This window comes from Tupaia chinensis, unplaced genomic scaffold (assembly GCF_000334495.1).
Source record: "Tupaia chinensis unplaced genomic scaffold, TupChi_1.0 Scaffold000622_1, whole genome shotgun sequence".
Lineage (NCBI taxonomy): Eukaryota > Metazoa > Chordata > Mammalia > Scandentia > Tupaiidae > Tupaia > Tupaia belangeri.
In genome coordinates this window covers 5,724,076-5,745,486 of record NW_006160142.1, presented here as the reverse complement: position 1 = coordinate 5,745,486, position 21,411 = coordinate 5,724,076, and the positions used below count along the sequence as shown (strand labels likewise).

At 42.9% G+C, this 21,411-nt stretch overlaps 1 protein-coding gene across 2 annotated transcripts in view; it reads right to left on the bottom strand.

Annotated features, from left to right (window-relative positions):
- ACYP2 (acylphosphatase 2) overlaps positions 1–21,411 on the bottom strand; it is a 250,513-nt gene that overhangs the window by 181,228 nt on the left and 47,874 nt on the right. The window contains exon 1 of one of the 2 annotated variants that reach the window (XM_006159029.3): positions 9,675–9,975. The exons of the other annotated variant lie outside the window; for it this stretch is intronic. Coding sequence (XP_006159091.1) covers positions 9,675–9,816 — 142 coding nt within the window. The 5' untranslated portion in view covers positions 9,817–9,975. Of the gene's footprint in view, positions 1–9,674; positions 9,976–21,411 lie in introns of those variants that run through there. 2 annotated transcript variants of the gene reach the window in all.

The window sequence follows — 21,411 nt, the reverse complement described above, 5'->3', positions numbered from 1 at the left end:
CCCTGAGGGGGGTGATTTCTCGCTTTCTGTCTCTGTGTCTCTCTCTGTCTGTCTGGCGAGCACACACGCCTTATAGCGAAAACCTCTCCAAAAAAAAAAAAATTATTTTGGGCTGGCAGGTGGCATGTGTTAAGAGCACTGGATTTCCACATGGTCAACTGTGGTCGTAGTCCCAGACCCAGCAGCTTGCTTTCTCACTTTCTCTCTCTCTCTCTGTCTCTCTCTTTCTCTGGTCAAATTAAAATGAATAATAATAATAATAAAAAATAAAGTTGAATAAAAAAGAAAATTATTTTAAAAGTATTATTTTACTTTATTTTATTCATCATCATCATCTTTTTTTTTTTTTTTAATTTGACCACAGAGTGACATAAAAAAAGAGAGAAAGCGAAAAAGTAAGCTGCCAGGTCCAGGACTTGAACTGTGGTTGGCCATGTGGGCACCTTAACCACCATGCCACCTGCTGGCCCAATAAAATGCTTTCTTAAAAAGTAAAGTGGCTTGAGAATCATGCCAGGTGTGTGTGTGTGTGCATGCCCAGAATCCCAAGAGAATGGAGAAGGGACTGCAGCATGGCCATCCTCCAGGGGTGGATGATTTCTCACTTTCCCTGTCTCTCTCAAGTGAGTGCACATGCCCTATAGCAAAAACCTAAAAAGAAAAAAAAAAAAAAGTAAAATCAAGGGGCCAGGAGGTGGCATGATGGTTTATGTGCTGGACTCCCACACAGCTGATAGCTGTTTGAGTCCCAGACCCAGAGGAGGCTTGAAAATCATACTGGAGGCATGTGCTTGTGCTCAAAATTCCAGGATGACAATGGAGGAGAAAGGATTGTGGCCTGGCCATCACCCCAAGAGATGATGTCTCACTTTCCCTCTCACTGTCTTTCTAGAGAGCACATGCACCCTGTGGCAAAAATCCAGGAAAGAGAGAGACAGAGAGAGAGAGAGTAAAATCAAATCACTCCCTTCTCTAGTTTAAAACCCTCTAGTAGCTCCCCATTACACTCAAAATAAAATATATTCAGGGGTTACCATGTCCTCCATGCTTCTTTCTAATGCTTATTCCTCATTGCTTAGTACTCCTGTCTTCACTCCATTCCAGCCAAATTTGCCTCCTTTGGCCCCACGAAACAGCAAGCATAGTCCTGCCTCATGGCCTTTCCATTTGTGATCTCTTCTGCCTAGAATGCTCTTTCTCCTGATCTCATGTCTGTCTCATTCTCATTCTCTGTATCTCTGTAATAAATGTCACCTCCTTAGAGAAATACTCCTTGACCAATTTATCAAAAATAGAAATACAGGGGCCAGCAGGTGATGTAGTGGTTAAGGTGCTAGACTTCCCACATGGCCAACTGTGGTTCAAATCCTGGACCCAGCAGCTTGAAAATCATGTGGGGGCGTGTGTGCATGCATGCCCAGCATCTTAAGAGGAAAATGAAGAGATTGCAGTGTGGCATCTCCTCCAGGGGGTGATTTCTCACTTTCCCTCTCTCTTTGTCTGTCTGGTGAGCCCACTTGCCCTATAGCAAAAATCTCTAAGAAAAAAAAGAAAAGCAATGCATCCCATTTGTTACATGCTTATCATAGTAGTGATTAACATATGATGCTATTATGTATTTTTTGGTTACTTTTTTATCTAAAATATTCTATGTGGATTCCAGCAGAACTTTACATAAGTGATAACATATAGTGATCGAATATATAATATATATACAAGGAGATTTGAAAAAGTTTATGGAAAATTGAATTAAAGTACAAGTTTATTTTAGGGACAAAATTTTAAATGCATGCATAGTTATTTCATAATATGTGTTTTCCTGAACTTTTTTTTTTCCTTTGGAGAGGTTTTTGCTATAGGGCATGTGTGTTCACCAGAAAGACAGAGAGAGACAGAGAGACAGGAAGCGAGAAATCGCCCCCCAAGGGGGATGGCCCCCCCGCAATCCCTTCTCCTCCGTTCTCCTCTCGGGATCTTGGGCACACATGCACACAAGCCCGGTGTGAGTTTTAAGCCACTGGGTCCAGGACGCAAACCGTGGTCAAGTACATGGGAGTCCAGCAACATAGCCATTACGCTAACTGCTGGCCCCTTTTCCTGAACTTTTTGAAGACCCTTCATACATTCATATCTACAGAGGACAATAAGAAGTTAACGGATAATGTCTAAATTAACATTAGGCATATACATATTATGTATGTAATAAAGACATGCCAACCACAAAACCTAAAAAAAGAAATAGTTAAATTGGTTGTTACAGAACTTTCAAGATTTGGAGTATGAAATTTTGGAGCACAATATGGTGGCTGTTGCTTCTCATCACAGCAATCCCTTCTGTACTGTTTGATTTTTTTTTTTTTAATCTGTGAGCATGTGTTAATTTGATTTAATTTTTCTGCATTTTAAATTTAAAAGTACTTGTAACTATAAATGGTAGACACATACCTATTAGACAATCATAAAGCATCAGAAGCAGAAAATGTTACTTAAGTTTAAGAGATAATCTTGGGCGAAGTTCATACTGCTTGGCAAACTAGACTCGAACCACAGTCAGCCATGTAGGAGCCCAGCACCTTAACCACCACACCACATGCTAGCCCATGACTGACTTTTTCGTTTGGACCAGGCCCCCCATGTGGTCCCACCTGCAGGGTATAGCATCTTATCAGTGCACACCACGGCACTGGGCCCAGAGCTCTGATTCTACTTGGGGCAGCAATGTACCTGTGTATGTTTCCCAGTCTCCCTTATAACAGGGACAGCCAGTGAAGTGTAAGCCAAGTCACTGCTTGAGGCTATTAGGAAAGCTCAAGGGGAACAAGGCTACCGCATTTACACCCTCCTTCTTCCTGATCATAAAACGAATATGATGGGATTAGAACTAGAGCAGCCATCTTGAAATCATGAAGGAAAGGTCAAGGACATCAGAGGCTCTGGCCCTGACTTCTCTAAAGCTCCTTAACATTCCAGGGGACAGGGAAGAAGTCAAGATGAGGGGTGGGAGGGAATGGAAAAGGACTGCTAAAGGGACCTGGGGTGTTTTGGGAGTGATGGAAATGTTTTAGAATTGCAAAACATTGTGAATATTCTTAAAAATGACTGTGCATTTATTGTCATTTCAATTATATCTCATAGAAAATTTTAAATCCACCAAAAAGGGGGGGGGGGACAGAAAACAGGGCGGATGTAGTCCACCCTACTTCCCTGTCTGTACAAGGGCAATACTTCTCTAATTTTGCTCACTCCACAACCTCCCTGATTTTGCCAATCACTCCATGCCAATAAACCCTGCAGTGTGGATCATCTCACAGTACTGCAAGCAGAAATAAGTAACAGAGCTCTCGCTAGATTTTACAGTTTATTTCTGGAGGAGAGAGCCTCTTTCTCCCTAACGACGGTTCCTTCTATGAGGAGGAGCATCCAGTAGTGTGACATTCTCTACCCTGCCCCGAATCCTCCAGGGACATGCAATGACTCATATAGTGGGTAAGTTTAGAAGGAGAAACATGCATAGCCCAGGTGCTTCCTGTTCTTTCTTCTGCTGAGAGCAAGTTATCCACAAGGATCAACCTTGGCTCTCCCCTCAAGCAGTTTTGCTGATGATGCTTGGTTGGGTATGTTTAATTCTCAAGTACAGTTTAAAGTTCATTTATCCGCAGACACACACACCACGTCCCCCAAACTCTGCTTCACTCCTTGTCTTACATGTCAATAGCTCACATACTAAAGAGAGATGCTGGGGCCAGCAGGTGGCATGGTGGCACTGGACTCCCAGATAGCCAACCGTAGTTCGAGTCTTGGACCCAGCAACTTGAAACTCATGCCAGGCATGTGTGTATGCATGCCCCAAATCCCAAGAGAATGGAGGAGAAAGGATTGTGGCATGGAATTCTCCATGGGGGTGGAAGGATTTCTCATTTTCTCTTTCTCTCTGTCTCTCCAGCAAGTGCACATGCCCTATAGCAAAAATATCTCTAAAAAAAAAAAAGAGAGGGATGTTATTTATTGGGCCCTGCACCCCAACTCTTATTTAAAGCCTTAGAAGAATGAGTGCCAAGGGACCTCAAGATATCCAGCCCATTAGCTCTGGGAAGCAATGAACTATGTGGGAATCAACTGTTCAAAGCTCTATAACCTACTTGGAATGTTCCCAGAATCTATCTGAGAGTCTTGACCACTAGTTTGAAGTGGATTGTGCAACAGAGAGATGTCTGTATTGGAAGAAAAGGTGAACATGGGAACAGATTTTTTTGCAGTTCATCAGCACTGTGGCTGGAACAGAGCACTCTTGGGACAAACCTCTGCAGGAGAGGATGCTTCTATGGGCTTTTATGGCCTCCCGGCAATGTTTCCACCTCACTTACTAAAGAGACGGCAAGCTGATATGACACAGGCAGATTTTTTTACAGACATATTGCTCTAGAAACTGGGGCAGACATCAGCCCCTTCAGCTATGAAAGACTCAAGCACAATATGCTGTTCACTTAAGGTTCACTTATCTGCAATTGTACCTCACGTTGTGGAAAGAGGTGTCAGTGAGAAACTCTGAGGTGAATGTTTGCAAGGCAAGTCATACTTTAAATCTATAAAGAAATGTTGATACTTGAGAAAAATAGAGACAAAACATTTATGAGACACAGAAATGGGTTACTATCTGTTGATGAAAACATGTATAGTACCCCAATGGTGAGAAATGTAAATGTGTTGGAAAATTCACTTTACAAGCTAAGTGATGTATAGTAATTGAATGTATAAAAGAAATTAAAATAAAATAAATTTTTTAATGTTGATATTTAAAGAAATCATGTAATTAATTTTTTTTTGGGGGGGGGAGAGATTTTTTGCTATAGGGCGCATGTGCTTGCCAGAAAGACAGAGAAACACAGAGAGACAGAAAACAAGAAATCACCCCCCCAGGGGGGATAGCCATGCCGCAATCCCTTCTCCTTCATTCTCCTCTCGGGATTTTGGACATACACGCACACGCGCCCGGTGTGAGTTTAAGCCACCGGGTCCAGGACTCGAACTGCTGTCGGCTACATGGGAGTCCAGTGACATAGTAATTACGCCAACTACAGGTCCCGCATGTGATGAACTTTAAACATCAGCATCCTTTCATGTAAAATCAGATTTTCACATTATACTATATAGCCCTTTATAAGTGGGAGCTGATTGTCTGTGTACATTTGAATACAGGAAGACATCTAATCTGTACCTGGCAAAGCAGTCCTTAATAATTAAACATCTTTTAAAAAGGAAAAAAAAAGGCTTTCTTTGTATGGGATAAAATTCTGCCTCACTTAACTTCTACCAGCAGTCAAAGGTCTGTTCCCTGGAGCAAGGATTCAAACAGTCCTGTGCTACCATTTCTTCCCCAAGCCAATGACCCCCAGGCACTTCAGCTTAATTCAAGATACTTTTGAAGTCTCCACCAGAGGCAACAGCTCCGCAGGAGACATAGAAACAGCCACCAGCCTGACCTTCAAAATACTATCATCATTGTCCAGTGAGAAACACAGACAAGCACATATTTAACTGTAGTTGGAAGTACAATGGGTTAAAGATAAGAAAAAAACAAGAAGTATATGACAGAACTATAAGTGAAATGCTATAGAAACAAAGATCAGAGAAAAATTAGAGTTAATCATATTTATGGTTAACATACTTTAAGGTGCTTAGATTTTCAATATCTAAACCAGTTTTTCCATTTACCTTTCCACGTAAGGAAAATGTGTATGTCTAAATTTTGTGGTATCTGGCAAAACCATTTAATAATTTACCTTGGTTTTCATTTTAAACAATCTTCAAGAACATTGCTACTTATGTCAGTACTACAATAAACCACTCTTATTCTAAAACTGAGTCAATACTGTCAAAAACAAATTATCAATTTTGAATAAATCAACAGATTGCTACATGCGTTTCTAGGAGTGTCACTAGTATTCACCTGAGAGCTGGAAAAGCGTCAAGGTATCGATACACAGCTTAATACATTTTCTTTTCAAATCAGATTTTCACATTACAGTGTGCTAGATAAAAATGGAAGTAAACATCTGCAGAAACATAAGGTATGCCACAGTTACAAATGCTCTAAAAATAAAGACCCTGTCCTCTACTTCCTTAACCCTTGTTGATGTAAACAACCAATTCTGTAAAAATAATTAATACGGGTTATTCCTAAGGAGAGTATGAGTGACCCAGGCCCAGAGAGGAGGCAAAACATGCCTTTCTCGGGGTGATCAGGTATAGGAGCTCCTTTTATTTGATTTTTCAGAGCAAAAGACAAAGTTTGGAATTTAGTGAAGAGTTTTTCCACTGATCTGGCCCAAAAAGGTTGGAACATGCAGAAGCAGGAACTTCTAGGCTATAGGTGCGTTTTACAGTTTTAGGTTGGTGATTAGAAAAAGAAGGTTGTTGAGATCAGAAAAGAATGTACTTTAACAGAGATAAGGAGTCTTAACATAAATCACAACGATGCCATGTCAGGGACAAAAAATAGGAAGAATCCTGTTATCAATGGGTCAAAATGGTCTGTTAATGTTTCTGTGACTCCAGTCAGGTCCTCTGGAAAGAATTTTGGAAAACAGGAAAAAGCAGTCAGACTTCTGTCCTCACCTTCATCCCAAAGATCCCAGTGCAACAGAAGTTGGTGGTGGTGGTGGGGGGAACACACATGGAGCTTCTGGAGAATGTGGCGATTTTTTTAATGAAGAGGATGGAAAAGGAGTTGGGAGAGCAACTTCAGAGTAGAGAAACATGACAAACTTTTTTTTTTTTTTTGAGAGGTTTTAGCTACAGGGCACATGAGCTCACCAGAGAAACAGAGAAGAGACAGAGAGACAGAAAGCAAGAAATCACCCCCCACGGGGGATGGCCACGTCGCAGTCAATTCTTCTCCGCTCTCCTCTCGGGATCTTCTCAGTCAATTCTTCTCCGCTCTCCTCTCAGGATCTTGGGCACGCATGCACATGTGCCTAGCGTGAGGTTAAGCCAGAGGGTCCAGGACTTGAACCGGGGTCAACTACATGGGAGTTCAGCGACTAACTGCTGGTCCCAACATGACAAACTTTATCTCCCTATCTCAGCCAGTGGTCAAGGTTGGCCACCGACAAAGATAAGCTTTTTTGATAGTAAGTATATACCCTCTACAAGGTGTGAAAAGAATGATACCTTACGTCAGCGACTTTCCTCTCAACTGCAGCTAGCCTCATATCATGACAAAAATACCAGACCATTGGGGGACACTGTGCAAACTCTTTGACCTCAAAATACTCCTCAAAACTGCCTAGGTCATCAATGACAAGGCAAATCTTAGAAACTGTCACAGCTTCAAGGAGCCTGACTAGGCAAGAGGACTAAATATAATGTGACATCCTGGATGGGACCTGAGAATAGAAAAAAGACCTTAGGTAAAAACTAAGAAAATCTGGGCTGGTGCTGTAGAGCAGTGGTTAAGGGATGTGCATAGGGGAGCTGGATTTCCACGTGACAGACTATAGATTTGAATTCCTGCCCCAGCAGCTTGAAATACGTGTTCCCCAAATCCCAATGTCAAAATGGAGGAAAAAGGACTGCAGTGTGACCATGCCTCATTGGGAGTATTTTCCCTCCTCTCTGTCTCTCTGCAAGTACACACACCCTATGGCAATTAAAAAAAATAAAAAAGAGAGAGAAATGAAAGTAGCCCATTCAAATCAAAAGCCAACAGGTCAAGAGCAAAGGTCATGACAACAGTTTTTTGGGATGTTTGAGGCATTTTGTTTGTTGACTTCCTGGAGGGCCAAAGAACTGTAACATCTGCCTATTAAGACAGTGTCCTTTGAAAGTTACTGGAAACGTTAGCAGAAAAAAATACCCCAGAAAGCTTCACCAGAGAATCCTTCTCTACCCTGACAGTGCTTTTGCCCACTCCTCTCATCAAACAAGGTCAACTCGGCGAAAGAGTTTGGATGGGAAATTATTAGGTACCTATAGTCCCGATTCAGATCCCTCTGACTTCTTTTTGTTTCCTAAATTAAAAAAAAAAAAAATCTTCAAAGAGCACCCCCTTTTTTCTTTTTTCATGGGGGGGAGGATCATCTTTGCCAAAACTTCCCTGATTTATGCAGTATTCTTCAGTGAGATATTGTGGCAGATTTCAAACCAGGACTCAATACCCTCAGGAGTACCCCAAGGGTTTCTCAAGGACACAAACCTACAGATAATTTCAAGGAAATCAATTTCTTGATCTCCAACTTCCCTATGTATTCTTTTCTAAAACAGACTTCTAGAATACCAAAAAAAATCCTACTGTAAGGTCTGGGGGAAGAGAAAAGAAACATGGCGGAAACATTCCCGCCAGCAGGAACTTTCCTGTTGTCCACACCTGGCCCGCCATCACCAAGGGACTTTACCCGCCCTTCAGCATTTGGCACCCGCCAAAGTTAAACAGAAACAGCAAACTCCATTGGCCAGACAAGGACCTGTGGTGACCACGTATTGGACAACAGCCCTTTTAGAAGGAGCAGCACCCACCCTGGGTGTGACTTGGACAACGGCCCTTTTAGAAGGAGCAGCACCAACCTGGGTGTGACTCCCTCGGTCTCTGACCAGACTGAGGGACCTCACCCGGAGAGTGCAGAATAAATTAGGCTGGTTTTTTTAAACCCCAAAGCCTGACTCTGGTATTTTCGCCTTTGACGCCTCTGACTCCGCCACCACTCCCAAATCAAACCTAACACCTACCTTTAATCAATGTTCTAAACACACCCCTAGCTGTCTCATTACGAAATAAAATTCTGGCTGGCCCATAGCACAGGGGTTAAGTGCTGCGCACGGTGAGCCAGATCCCACGCAGTGGACTACAGGCTGAGTCTGCTGGAGGAACACATCGCAGGCACTGCATGGGCCAAGTGTTCGTGTCCTTAGGAAGGATGACCCTGCTTAGGCAGCTATAGATCAGGGAACTAGCCTGGAGCACAAAGAAACTTTGAAGAGGGACTATGAGCCCTTTGTATTTTGACTCAAAACAATTCCCGGTGGCACAGGAGTCCTACAAGATACCAAAATGAGGAACAAACCAGAGGCCGTCTAAGGACACATAGTTTAGATGAACAGTCTAAAACAGAATAAAAGGAGACCCTGGAAAATTTCCCAACATTAAAGAGCTTTATTTTAAATAGATAATGGTGGATATTAAAGTCACTACAGTGTTTATATTCCGCTCGATAAATTTCAAAGTGATTTAACATTTTAATTTACAATGTATTTACAATAAGTCAACTGTTAGATCCTTTTCAACTAAATATTTAAACTTATGAAGAAACAAAAATTAGATTAAGAGTTACAAAGGGGTAGGAAAGAAAGTCTGACTTCTGATAAAGGAATCCCCCAAATACCATCCAAGTGTTCTTCCTAAAATTCAAGTCAAGCCCAGGTAGCTTCAGGGGCAAACAGTGGGACCACGAGTTCAAAGGCTGTCTTCTTTCCCTCTTGCCCCTGCCCATCCCCTGCCCTTACTCGGCCCCCCGCCCCCGGCCCCTCACTCCCTCCACCCCCCACGCTGCTGTGTCATGGCCGAGCGGAAGTCCCAGCCCCGCCCTAAAGGGCTTCCATGAGCTGGGAGGCTCCTCTCGCAGCTTTCTCCCCTTCCTCCCGTAACGCCTCCTTATCGCCCACTGTAGGGAGGCCCCTACCCTGCACTCTCCCGAACACCTCGTAGTCCACGGATTTGAGTGGCTCGGCGGTAGACATGGCGGCGGCGAGCCCTCTGCGGAGGAGAGACAGGCGGGCTCGGGGCGCTGCGAATGCGGCGGCCGCGAAAGAGAGGGGGCACATGGGACCGCCAGGCGCACCCCGAGCCTGTCACCGGTCCCAGACGCGAGCGCGCCGGGTCACGCGTCGAAGGCGGCAAATGAGACGGCGAGTCTGGGAGCGAGGGCAGCCGGGGACACCTGGAACCCGCAGCCTGCCGGCCCGGCCGCCTCTCCGGCCCCTCCCGCCCGGAGCCACCGGGCTCCAGGACCGGAGCGCTGGCGGCTCTGCTCAGGGGCTTAGCTCACGCAGCTTTCTCGAGGGGTGCAGTGCCCCCTCCGCCAGCTTAAAAGTTGCATGCATTTGTGGTATACCAGGTGCAGTTTGGATTTAAGTAGCCATTGTGAGATGGTTGGCAAGCTAATGAACTTAGCTATCCCCTCCCCTACTTAACCTTTTATGTGGAGAGAACACTTGGGAGCAGGAGCACCTCCATTTTGAACTCCTCTCTCTACCGGAAACTTGCTTTCTCCTTTTGCCTAGAGTAAACAGAGTGATTAATACTCCTACTGTCTTTGCTAAATAACCCCGAAACTCCCTTCCTTAGCAATGTAGTAATTCATAGCCAGACCCCTTGCCCTGATCCATGAAGACCATTAAGATTCCATTGCCTTTGTATAAGGACTAGAAAGTCCCCAACCCTAAAGATGCCCCAGGTAACAGTGATTAATTTTGCTTCTGTACAAACGCCTGTGCAAGGTCATTCCTTCCCATCCTCAACAGTTACTGCTGGAGGCATGTTCACTCAAATGTGGTTTTTGCCTTTATAAACCCCATTCTCCCAACACCCAGGGCTGCTGAGTCTTTGATAGATACTATTCCTCCCTCAGTCACCGGCTTAATCAATAAAGAACTCCTATAATTTGGCTGTGTCTGGATGTTCTTATTTCCGCTGATTCCACTTCATGTTTACTCGCAGCAATTTCAAGTGTACAAGGCATTATTATTAGTTGTAGTAACGATGGGGTTTAATACAATAGATCTCCAGGACTTATTCATATTAGCTGATTAACATTTCATAGCATTCGACCAGTAAGTATCTCCCCATTTCCAGATTGGTTTTTAAAGGAAGGACTTGCTAACTTGATAGTTGAGGATATTTGGTTAGTAGGTTAAGGTAGTTTTTTCTTAGAGAATTTTATTTCATGGTGAGCTACTTTAAAGGCTTAATTTAAAATGACCCAACACTGCAAAGGATCTGGATACAGATATTGATAATCTGCCACCTTCCAGAATTCCAAATCCTTTTACTTATGAGAATTTGCATTTCTCAACTTAACTTGTTGGCCTCGATACCTTTACACATTTCTCTGCATCTGGTCACACAGCTAAAATACTTTACAATCTGATTCAGAATTATGTGCCAATTCTATTAGAGAACACCAAAAAATCAGCTAAAACTTGGTTACAATGTGGTTAAATCATTTTTAAAGAAAAGTATACTCTGGAGGTACTATGTGGATAATTTTACATAATGAAGGCCTTGGTTTACTGCAGAGACCTCACAATTTATCTCTTCCTCTCATCTCCCAGTTCATTCCATGCAGACTCTAGAATCAACAGATTTTAACTCACTCTTCTCAAACATTTTCAGTCTCTCCATTGCATTCTGAGTAAGACCAAAGATCTTCTGCTTCCACTAACCTCTTATTCTCTGCTTACCCACAATCTGTAGGTGACCTATAGTTAAGATACTTTAATTCTGCTCTGAACAGAGAGGAAAAAGCAAGCAAACAAACAAAAAACCTTTGCTCTTTATTCTACATTATCTGGAATACCTTCCCCTATTCCAAAATCTTCCTCTATCTTGCTCAGTCACCTTTGCAAGTGCTTAGCAGATTTCATCCTAGTTACTTAATGTGTTATATCTTCCAAGTAGTAGGACTAGAAAGGTTGACATTTTCCTTTTCTTAATCAATCTTTGACTTTTCTCCACATTTACCCAAGAGTACTCCTGCAATTATTATGTAGTTTTATTTTAATTTTAGAAATGCTATAGCAACAATTGACATTTGCTTAGCTAAAAAATTTACTGTCTGACAACAGAATGTTAGCGAATAGAAATTTTTATGTACCATTTTAGCATGGATTGGCAATAATACGTGATTCTAAGACTTTAGAAATGTTTCTCATTTTTTTAAGAGATTTTTTTCACTATGGAGCACATGTGCTCTCCAGAGAGACAGTAAGTGAGAAATAACCCTCCGGGGGTATAGCCACACACCAATCCCTTCTCCATTCTCCTCTCAGGATCTTGTGTAAACACACATGCGCACACACACACACACACACACACACACACACCTGGCGTGAGTTTTTAAGCTGCCAGGTTCAGGACTCAAACCACAGTACACTACTTGGGAGTCCAGCAATGTAACCATTACACCATCTGCTGGTCCCGAAAAATGTTTCTAATATTAAGTTCATTTTAAATAACAGAAATATCTAGAGACATTTTTGAAAATAGAAGAAAAAGAATCTTCCATAATCCTAACCCAACTATCACTTTTGTGCTATCTAGCTATCTGTATCTTAAGTAATTAAATAAGTATTAAACTTTTATTCTTTCTATTCCATGTTGTAGTCTTAATGAGTATTTTAAGGATTTCATGATATTAAGTGAGTATAATCATAAATTTACCTAAGTCCCTGTTCTTGCACATTCAGACTGCTTCATTCACATAGAAAATATTGTGAAGGAAATATTGTGTGTAGTTTCCTTCCTTCCCATGTTTTTAAATGGGAACAGAAGTTAGAATACCAAATCAAAGGGTATAAGCATGTATTTTTTTTTTTAATTTGGAGAGGTTTTTGCTATAGGGCGCATGCACTCGCCAGAAAGACAGAGAAAGACAGAGAGACAGAAAGCGAGATATCACCCCCCAGGGGGGATGGCCACGCCGCAATCCCTTCTCCATTCTCCTCTTGGGATCTTGGGCACGCACGCACACACGCCTGGCGTGAGTTTAAGTCACCGGGTCCGGGACTTGAACCACGGTTGCCTACATGGGAGTCCAGCAACTTAGCCATTACACTAACTGCTGGTCCCGAGCATGTATTGTTTTTGAAACATATTGCCCATTTGTTTTTCAAAGGCCTGGACCAACTTATATATATTACCAAATCTGTATTGGTATATGAGTATTTGGCTTTTCTCCCTTATTAAATTTATTTTCTATCATCAGAGGATGCGTGCACTCAACAGACATAGAGAAAGCATCCCCAGTGAAGCATGGTCATGCCATGATCCTTTTTCCTTCACCTCTCATCCTGTCAGTCCTAGGCACACATATACAAGTGTCCAGCATGTCTCTCAAGCTGATCAGGCTGGGATTGAAATCCCAGCTGGCCACATGGTATTTGTCTCTCAATGCACAATACTTAACCACTGTGCTATGGGGCTGGCTCTGGCTTTTTTTTTTTTTAAGTTTATTATTGTTTTAAACATTTCTCCATGAGAGAGAGGACAGAGAGACAGTCACGCCTAACAGGATTCTCAGCCCACAATCCACTCCCAGCTCCAGCCAGCCCTGAATGGAGGAACACATACATTTGTACCAGGAGAAATCTGGACCCAAACTCGACACCTTCCCACAGAAGTCCGGATCATGGAGCTTTGTGTTACTGCTGTGCTGTTTCTGCCAGCCCAGCATATGGCTATTTATGTAATTAAATGTATTGGGGTTTTCATATGTAACACACAATTAAATTACATGGAAAGGTTTGGCTGTGTAACCTGAGTAACACTTTAGAATAACTAGGCTGTATGTTACTAGTGGTTGAAATTAAATCCTAGTCAAGTCATTAACTTCTTTGGACTCTTTAAAACAATTTCTTTGTGATGTAGGATTATGTTTAAGGTGATACATAGAAAAGGAAAATCCTGGGCCAGCACTGTGACCTAGTGGTTAAGGGAGCCAGATTCCTCATAGCTAACCACACAGCTCAGACACCAACCCTAGCAGCTTGAGAAACATATCAGGTACATTTGCGCATGTGGACGAATTCCAACAGGGTGGACAAATGAAGGAGAAAGGATTGTGGCATGACAATGTCCCATTGGGGGTGTTTTCTCTCTCTCTGATGAGCATATACAACCTCTGGAAAAATAAAGTAAGAAAAGAAATTTGATAATAAGGAATAATCAATTCCAGAGACAACAAAATTATTTTATACAACAACATATTACTGTCTCTGAAATATTTCTGTAATCATTATGTTGAAAGAGCAAGACTCAACAGGATACAAATTGATTTGATTTTTTTTTTTTTTTTAGAGTTTTGCTATATAATATGTGTGCTCGCCGGAGAGACAGAAAGCGAGAAATCATCCCCTAGGGGGGATGGCCATGCTACAATCCCTCCTCTATTTTCTCTTGGGATTCTGGGCACATATACACATCCACCCAGCATGAGTTTCAAGCCACCGTGTTCAGGACTCAAACTGCAGTGGAACACATGGGAGTCCAGTGCCTAAAACACTATGCCGCCTGCTGGCCTCCAGCATACAAATTGTTAATTTCCATAAGGGAAGGGGCCTAAACAAGCCAATCCAATGATTCAATTATACAAAGAATACTTCACAGGTAAAGAAGTGGTTAGATCAGTATTACTAAACTGAAGTCAAAATCATTAGACACCAGACTGTTACTAAGTAGCTTGTTTCCCAGAAGATACTTCAATCTCATTGCTATTTATCAGAAAATTGGTTACACATTTTATCTGGAAAACCTATTTCTTCCAGAAGGAGATTCTGTCCCAGGTTTGAGCCAATTTTTCTTGATCACAGTGCAATTTAGTACTAAAACCTTAGAAGGACATGCGTTGTTAAAGCTCCTTTCCTCTCCCAGCTTGGTTTTATTTAAGCTAAAAAGGGGAGAGACTATGGTTGATCCTTTCTTTGCCGTAGTATCCCCCTCACCTGGCTAAGAATTCAAAGGATGGGTACTTTTGGAATCAAGTTTAGGCTCTCTGGGATTGGCAAGTATTCAAAGCTGATTAGTTACCTTATGGGATCCTTTCTGCGGGGACTCAGGGCTTCATCCCACTAGCGACTCCTGATGGGCTCCCTGGACGTGCAGTGCCTGTGCTCTGCATGACCCCACCCCAGTTCTCTGTTAAACGCTGACCTCCGCTGACACTACTAGCCTCCAGGCCTCTGGGAGGGAATCAGTTTAAACTGACCCCAGGACCAGAGTTCTCCCTCCCTTCACATCTGATTGTAAGGACTCCTCTCAGCCTCGCCATTGGCAGAAGTCGTAGATGGCTCTGAATTTGATGGCCTCTCTTTGCTCAGAGTGGCAGGCATTATTCAGGCCTCTCCAGTCACAGCCTTTTCTCTCTACTTTCCTCAGGTCTGGGTTGACTGCTAGTCCCTTCTAGATCCAGGGAACAATTACCAAGTTCTCAAAGAAGTTCTTAAAGACCAGCTCACAGGTCTTGGGGTTGAGGGGAAAACACTTTGCTTCTCTCTCATACAAGGCTCTCCAGTGACCTTCCCCAAAGCAAACCTCTGGATCCTGAGGTGGGTGCTGAACTAAGACTCTCAAAACCTGTTTTAAATACCTCTTTTCTACATTTCATGTAAAATGTAGGTAAAACTATGGTTTCATTTTTCAGTCTCAGGTATCAGCTAAAACTGAGACAAAAGTCCCATTTTTTCAAATAAACAGAATTCATAGCATAAGCCTTGTTTGGATCTTGATTTGAATATGTAAAGCAATTAAGACATTTTGAGACCAGTGGAGAAATGTGAACACGGGCCATTAAATATTACAGAATCATGAACTTCTATCTCAGTTCATTATTGCATTGCTTACAGACATAACTGAGACGGGCCAGCAGGCAGTGTGGTGCATAAGGTGCTGGATCCCACATGGCTGACTACGTGTTTTGAGTCGTGGACTTACTGGCCTGAGAAACATCCTCAGCACATGTGCATGCATGACCAAAATTCCGAGAGGAGAATGGAGAAGGGATTGCAGCGTGGCCAACCCTGCTGGGGGTGATTTCTCACTTTCCCTCTCTCTGTTTCTCTGTCTCCATCTAGTCAGTGCATGTGCCCTAGGCAAAACAACAAAAAGGGAGATGGGAGATTTACAGAACTGAGATTTTGTTGGCTTATGATTCTGGTGGCTGGAACATCCAAAAGGTTTGAAGGTGTGGGGCTGGCATAACAACATGGCATAGGAGCAGAAAGGATGGCAAGGTGCACGCAGAGACAGCAACCTAGGGACAGCCATCTTCCCTTTATAACAACCTTCTCCCCTGAGAACTGATTCTTTCTCCTGAGAGCCAGAACTCACTAGATCTCTTGGGACATCATTAATCCATTCTTGACAGCGATGGCTCCGTGATCCAATCATCTCTCACTGAGTTCCACCTCCCAATGCCATTACACTGGGGGCTAAATTCTAAACTATGAATCTCCAGGGGATAAACCATAGCAACCTTATTACATTTGATAATGGCGTTGTGGACATACATTTTTTAAAAGACCTTATCTGTTCAAGGTCTACACTTGCTATGGTTTGGATGACGATTTGTTGATCAAAGGTTCATATTTTAAAATTTGATCTTAGTGGGCCATGATTTAGATACCCCCAAAAGTTCATGTTTGGGACTTGGTTGTATTGTAGGAGTGTTAAGTGAAAACTCTTAATGGGGTCCGTGGGTATGATAATGTCATTAGGGCAGGGCCCCCATGACTGAGTTCTGCTGTGTATGTATATAAATGAGAAAATGAGACAGGCAGAAGCCATGTGGATACAGACCAGAAGCAGGAGAACCTTGTGAACAGCTGCTCTGCTCAAGAACCTCCCCCAGGCATGTTGTAGCCTCACCAGGATTTTCCTTTTCTATATATCACCTTGGACTCTGGACTTGCAAACCATGGAATGAATAAACCTCTATTTCTGTATAAATTCACTCAGTTTCAGATATTTCTGTTAGCAACACATTAACAGATTAAGACACCAGATTTTGGACAGAGTGTACCTGGGTCTGAGCTACAATACCAAGATAGAGAAGGAGGGAGAACAGCAAAAAGTAGGCAACACAGGCCTTTCCCTTCCCAATACCCTCAAGCACACATTTAAATCAGTCTCAGGTTTGCTTTTCCTACGAAAGTAAGGAGCTTATCCAAGGAAAAGATCTTTTCTGATTCCTCCTTTGCACACACGTACACACACACACACACACACACACACACACACTCCCTAAAAGACCTTAATCAGATTTATCAAATCTGAGCTACTGTGACAGCAAAAGTCCTCTTGTCTCTGAAATTACTGTGCTATTTTGTGATGTCCTTCGTGGAGAAGTGGATTGGTACACACATCCTTTCCAATCTCTTTCTCACTTGCCTTCCTGTTCTGTAAAGCTAGAAAATTTAAAACTACAACCTCTAGATTTCTTGCAATTACTATTCTGTGTATAACAGAGTGTCCAACAGCAGAATTACCATGGTAGATGTGGAAGGGGGGCATGAGTGAGGCAGAGACCCTCCGCTGCTGGTTCTGTGATAAGCACAGTCATGGAGGAGTTTAGTTTTTCTGTTGCATTGTCAATTGTGGTCATCGTAACTGTTCACTGGCTTCAGGGGCACCAAGAGGCAGGGTATGGACATCCAGTTTACTAGTTAATATCACAGCAAGTGTGATGGCTTTCAGAGAGGCAGCTTTCTGTATGTGGCAGTTTCCGGAACATGGAGGCTTCCAGTAATGGGAGAGCCATAGTTTTCAACCCAACAACTGAAGCAGCTTCCCAGTTCAGCCCATGATTTCTTGATCATAGAAGAATCGGTAGCTCCCTTGGTAGTTTCATTCTGCAATGAGTAGATCCAGAAACCTCAGCCTCAAAGTGGTTCTCAATCTTGGATGTACATTCAAATCACCAGGGAAGCTTATTAATTACATGCATACACATGCCCAAAGGTGTTTTGTTTGTTTGTCTTAATTTGTCAAAGCACATGCACTTTCCAGAGAAACAGAGAGAAAGAAAAAGAAAGTGAGAAAGCACTCCCCTCATCCAGGGCATGGGCCACACCCCAATCTTATCTCCTCCATTCTCCTCTTGGGATTTTGGGCATGCAAGCACATGTGCCTGGCCCATTTTTCAAGATGCTGGGTCTCAGACTCAAATCATATAGTTGGCCATATGGGATCTAGCCACCTTAACCACCATACCACTGGCTGGCCTTGGCTAAAGGTTTCAAAATTTGCTATGTCTTCAAGGTATTTCAAAATCAGTATTCTTAAAATGCAACCCAAGGGACCAGTAGTTAGCGTAATGGCTATGTCGCGCCCCAGACCCAGTGGCTTAAACTCATGCCGGGCGTGTGTGCGTACGTGCCCAAGATCCCGAGAGGAGAATGGAGGAGAAGGGATTGCGGCATGGCCATCCCCCCGGGGGGTGATTTCTCGCTTTCTGTCTCTCTGTCTCTCTCTGTCTGTCTGGCGAGTGCACGTGCCCTATAGCAAAAACCTCTCTAAAAAAAAAAAAAATGCAACCCAAGATGTTCGTGATATGAAGTTAGGGTTGATAGTAATCCAGTGCCTCTTTTATTAGCCCTCCCAATGGCTGTATAAGCCATCTAACACCCAATATTAAATCCGTCTCTGTTGCAACTGTCTACAGTAGAAAATTTATTCTGTAACTGAACCTTGATGAATGCAAGGCCTGGGGGCAAAATCCTCACAATAAGAGTAGATCAAAAATTAATTAAGGAAAATTAAAACTCAAAACTCAAATATGCCACCCCCTCCTGTCAATAAAAGAGCATTAAAGTTTTTCAATACCTGGGGTGAGATCATGGCACAGTCTATAAGGCTGACTGCCATGGTAGGTAGGGTTCTGGGTCTCCTGTCTATAGAGACTTCCCTAAGTATGCTAAGCACACATGTGCCTGTGGTCTGGGGCTGACCAAGGCTAGGGATGGTTCATAGTGTTAAAATACTGTTGGCAATGTAGTCTTCTCTCATTCTTTCTTCCTCCTCCTACTTCTCCCCCTCCTCCTTCCCTTTCTCCTCCTCCTCCTTCCTTTTAGAAGTTTTTGCCTTATGGTGCATGTGTTTGCCAGAGACAGACAGACACAGTGAGAGGGAAGGTAAGAAATCACTCTCCAGAGGGGATGGCCACATCACAATCCCTTTGCCTCCATTCTCCTCCCAGGACCCTGGGTACACACGAGCACATGCTCGGCATGATTTTCAAGTCACTAAGTCTGGGACTTGAACCACAGTCAGCCAAGTGGGAGTCCAGTGACATAACTGCTATGTCATCTGCTGGTCCCTCTCATTCTTTCTCTGTCTCTCTCACTCACAGAAGAGATAAATAAATTTTAAAAATTCAATACTTTCAAAGAGAAATTAAAAAAAAAAAAACTGGAAGGAAGAAACAAGCTAAGGATGATAGTGAAGCCAAGCCTAGAGGTTTTAAAAAATTACTAGGGCCAGCAGGTGGCCTTGTGGTTATGGCGCTGGACTCCCACATTGTTGACTATGGTTCAAGTCCCAGACCCAATGACTTGAAAATCAGGTGTGTGCACATTCCCGGAAAAACCGAGAGGAGAATGGAGGAGAAGGGATTGCAGTATGACCATCCTCCCAGGGTGTAATTTATCTCCTCACCCTCTCACCCCTGCCCAGTGCACATGCCCTATGGCAAACAAACAAACAACAACAACAACAAAATTACTGTTGAAAGTATAGGATAAAGCTTAGGTAACCTATGTTCTGTAAATCAATTACATCCTGTTTACTTTTATTATTTACTTGATTTTCAGCTACACTGTTTCATTTTGTTTCTAATCAATGAACTAAGAACATTAAAAAGAACTCTGACCATTCTTAACGGTCTGTTGCTGCCACCTACCAACTATTCAAGGCAAGGCAAGTCATGTGGCCGGGCTTACTCTCAGCAATGTAGTTATTACCTAAATTGTCTCTTATTTCAGTGGCACAGCCCTAAAATACTTTAAGGTGAACGATAAACCCTTAAATGACAAGCAGTTTGAGAGCTATTAGGGCTCTTCATTCAACACATGATTCAAATATGATAGTATCTTGTCCACAAATTACTGTTAGTTACGGATGTTAAAAAAGAGCAAAACTTACAAGAAAATTTATTCAGCAAATGTTGGTTGAATTTCTAGTAAATGAAAACAGGTATTATGGTTCACAGTATATTCATTTATTACATCCTTTAAAATTAGCCTGTTTTTTGGGAACCAGAAGTTAGCGTAATGGCTATGTCGCTGGACTCCCCCGTAGTTGACCGCGGTTCGTGTCCCGGACCCAGTGGCTTAAAACTCATGCCGGGCACGTGTGCGTGCGTGCCCAAGATCCCGAGAGGAGAATGGAGGAGAAGGGATTGCCGCGTGACCATCCCCCCTGGGGGGTGATTTCTCGCTTTCTGTCTCTCTGTCTCTCTCTGTCTGGCGAGCGCATGCACCCTATAGCAAAAACCTCTCCAAAAAAAAAGAAAAAAAAATTAGCCTGTTTTTTAAGTTTCTTTCTATCTTTTTTTGTTTTTGTTTTTGTTTTTTTGCTACAGAGTACACACACTCACCAAAGAGAAATGGAGAGAGGGAAAGTGAAAAATCACTGGCTGGGGGATAGACATGCTGCAATTCCTTCCTCTCCATTCTCCTCTCAGGATTTTGGACATGTACACTCATACAACTGGTGTAATTCTCTGATTGATTTTCAAGCCATGGGATCTAGGACTAGAACCATGGTCAGCCATGTGGGAGTCCAGTGCCTTAACAACCAATGTCACCTGTCTGCCCCTAAAATTAGCCTTTTTTAAATGACCATGGGTTTTAGAGATACCTGGTTATATAAGTAAGATATTTTTTTAGGTAAGCATGAAAACGTTTTGCAATATGTAAAGATTTCACCTAGTTTTCATTACCATTTGTAAAATCTTAGGGGATCAGGTAACAGCATAGCTGTAACACAACTGAACCCAAATGGAAAAGGTCCTGGATTCAAATCCTGGCACCACCCTGAGTATGCTGGGTGCGCTTACATGCCGATGATCTGAACAGGCTAACACCAAGGGTGGACTGTGACATAAAGACTCTGTTGGGGTTGCTTCTCTCTCTCTTTCCTTCTCTCTCTTTAATGCAATAAATAAACTTTAAAATAATTATCTTAAAAAGTTGGGACCAGCAGTTAGCATAAAGGCTATGTCGCTGAACTCCCATGTAGTCGACCACTGTTTGAGTCCCGGACCCGGTGGCTTGAAACTCATGCCAGGAGCATGTGTGTGTGTGCCCAAGATCCCGAGAGGAGATGGAAGAGAAGGGATTGCGGCGTGGCCTCCCCCCTAAGGGGTGATTTCTTGCTTTCTGTCTCTCTGTCTCTGTCTTTCTGGCGAGCGCACATGCCCTATACCAAAAACCTCTTTTAAAAAAAGGTTAATTATCGGGAACCAGCAGTAGCGTAATGGCTATGTTGCTGGAATCCCACGTAGTCGACGACGGTTCGCATCCCAGACCCGGTGGCTTAGAACTCATGCTGGGCGGGAACCAGCAGTTAGCGTAATGGCTATGTCGCTGGACTCCCACGTAGTCGACCGCGGTTCGCGTCCTGGACCCGGGGGGTTAAAAACCCAG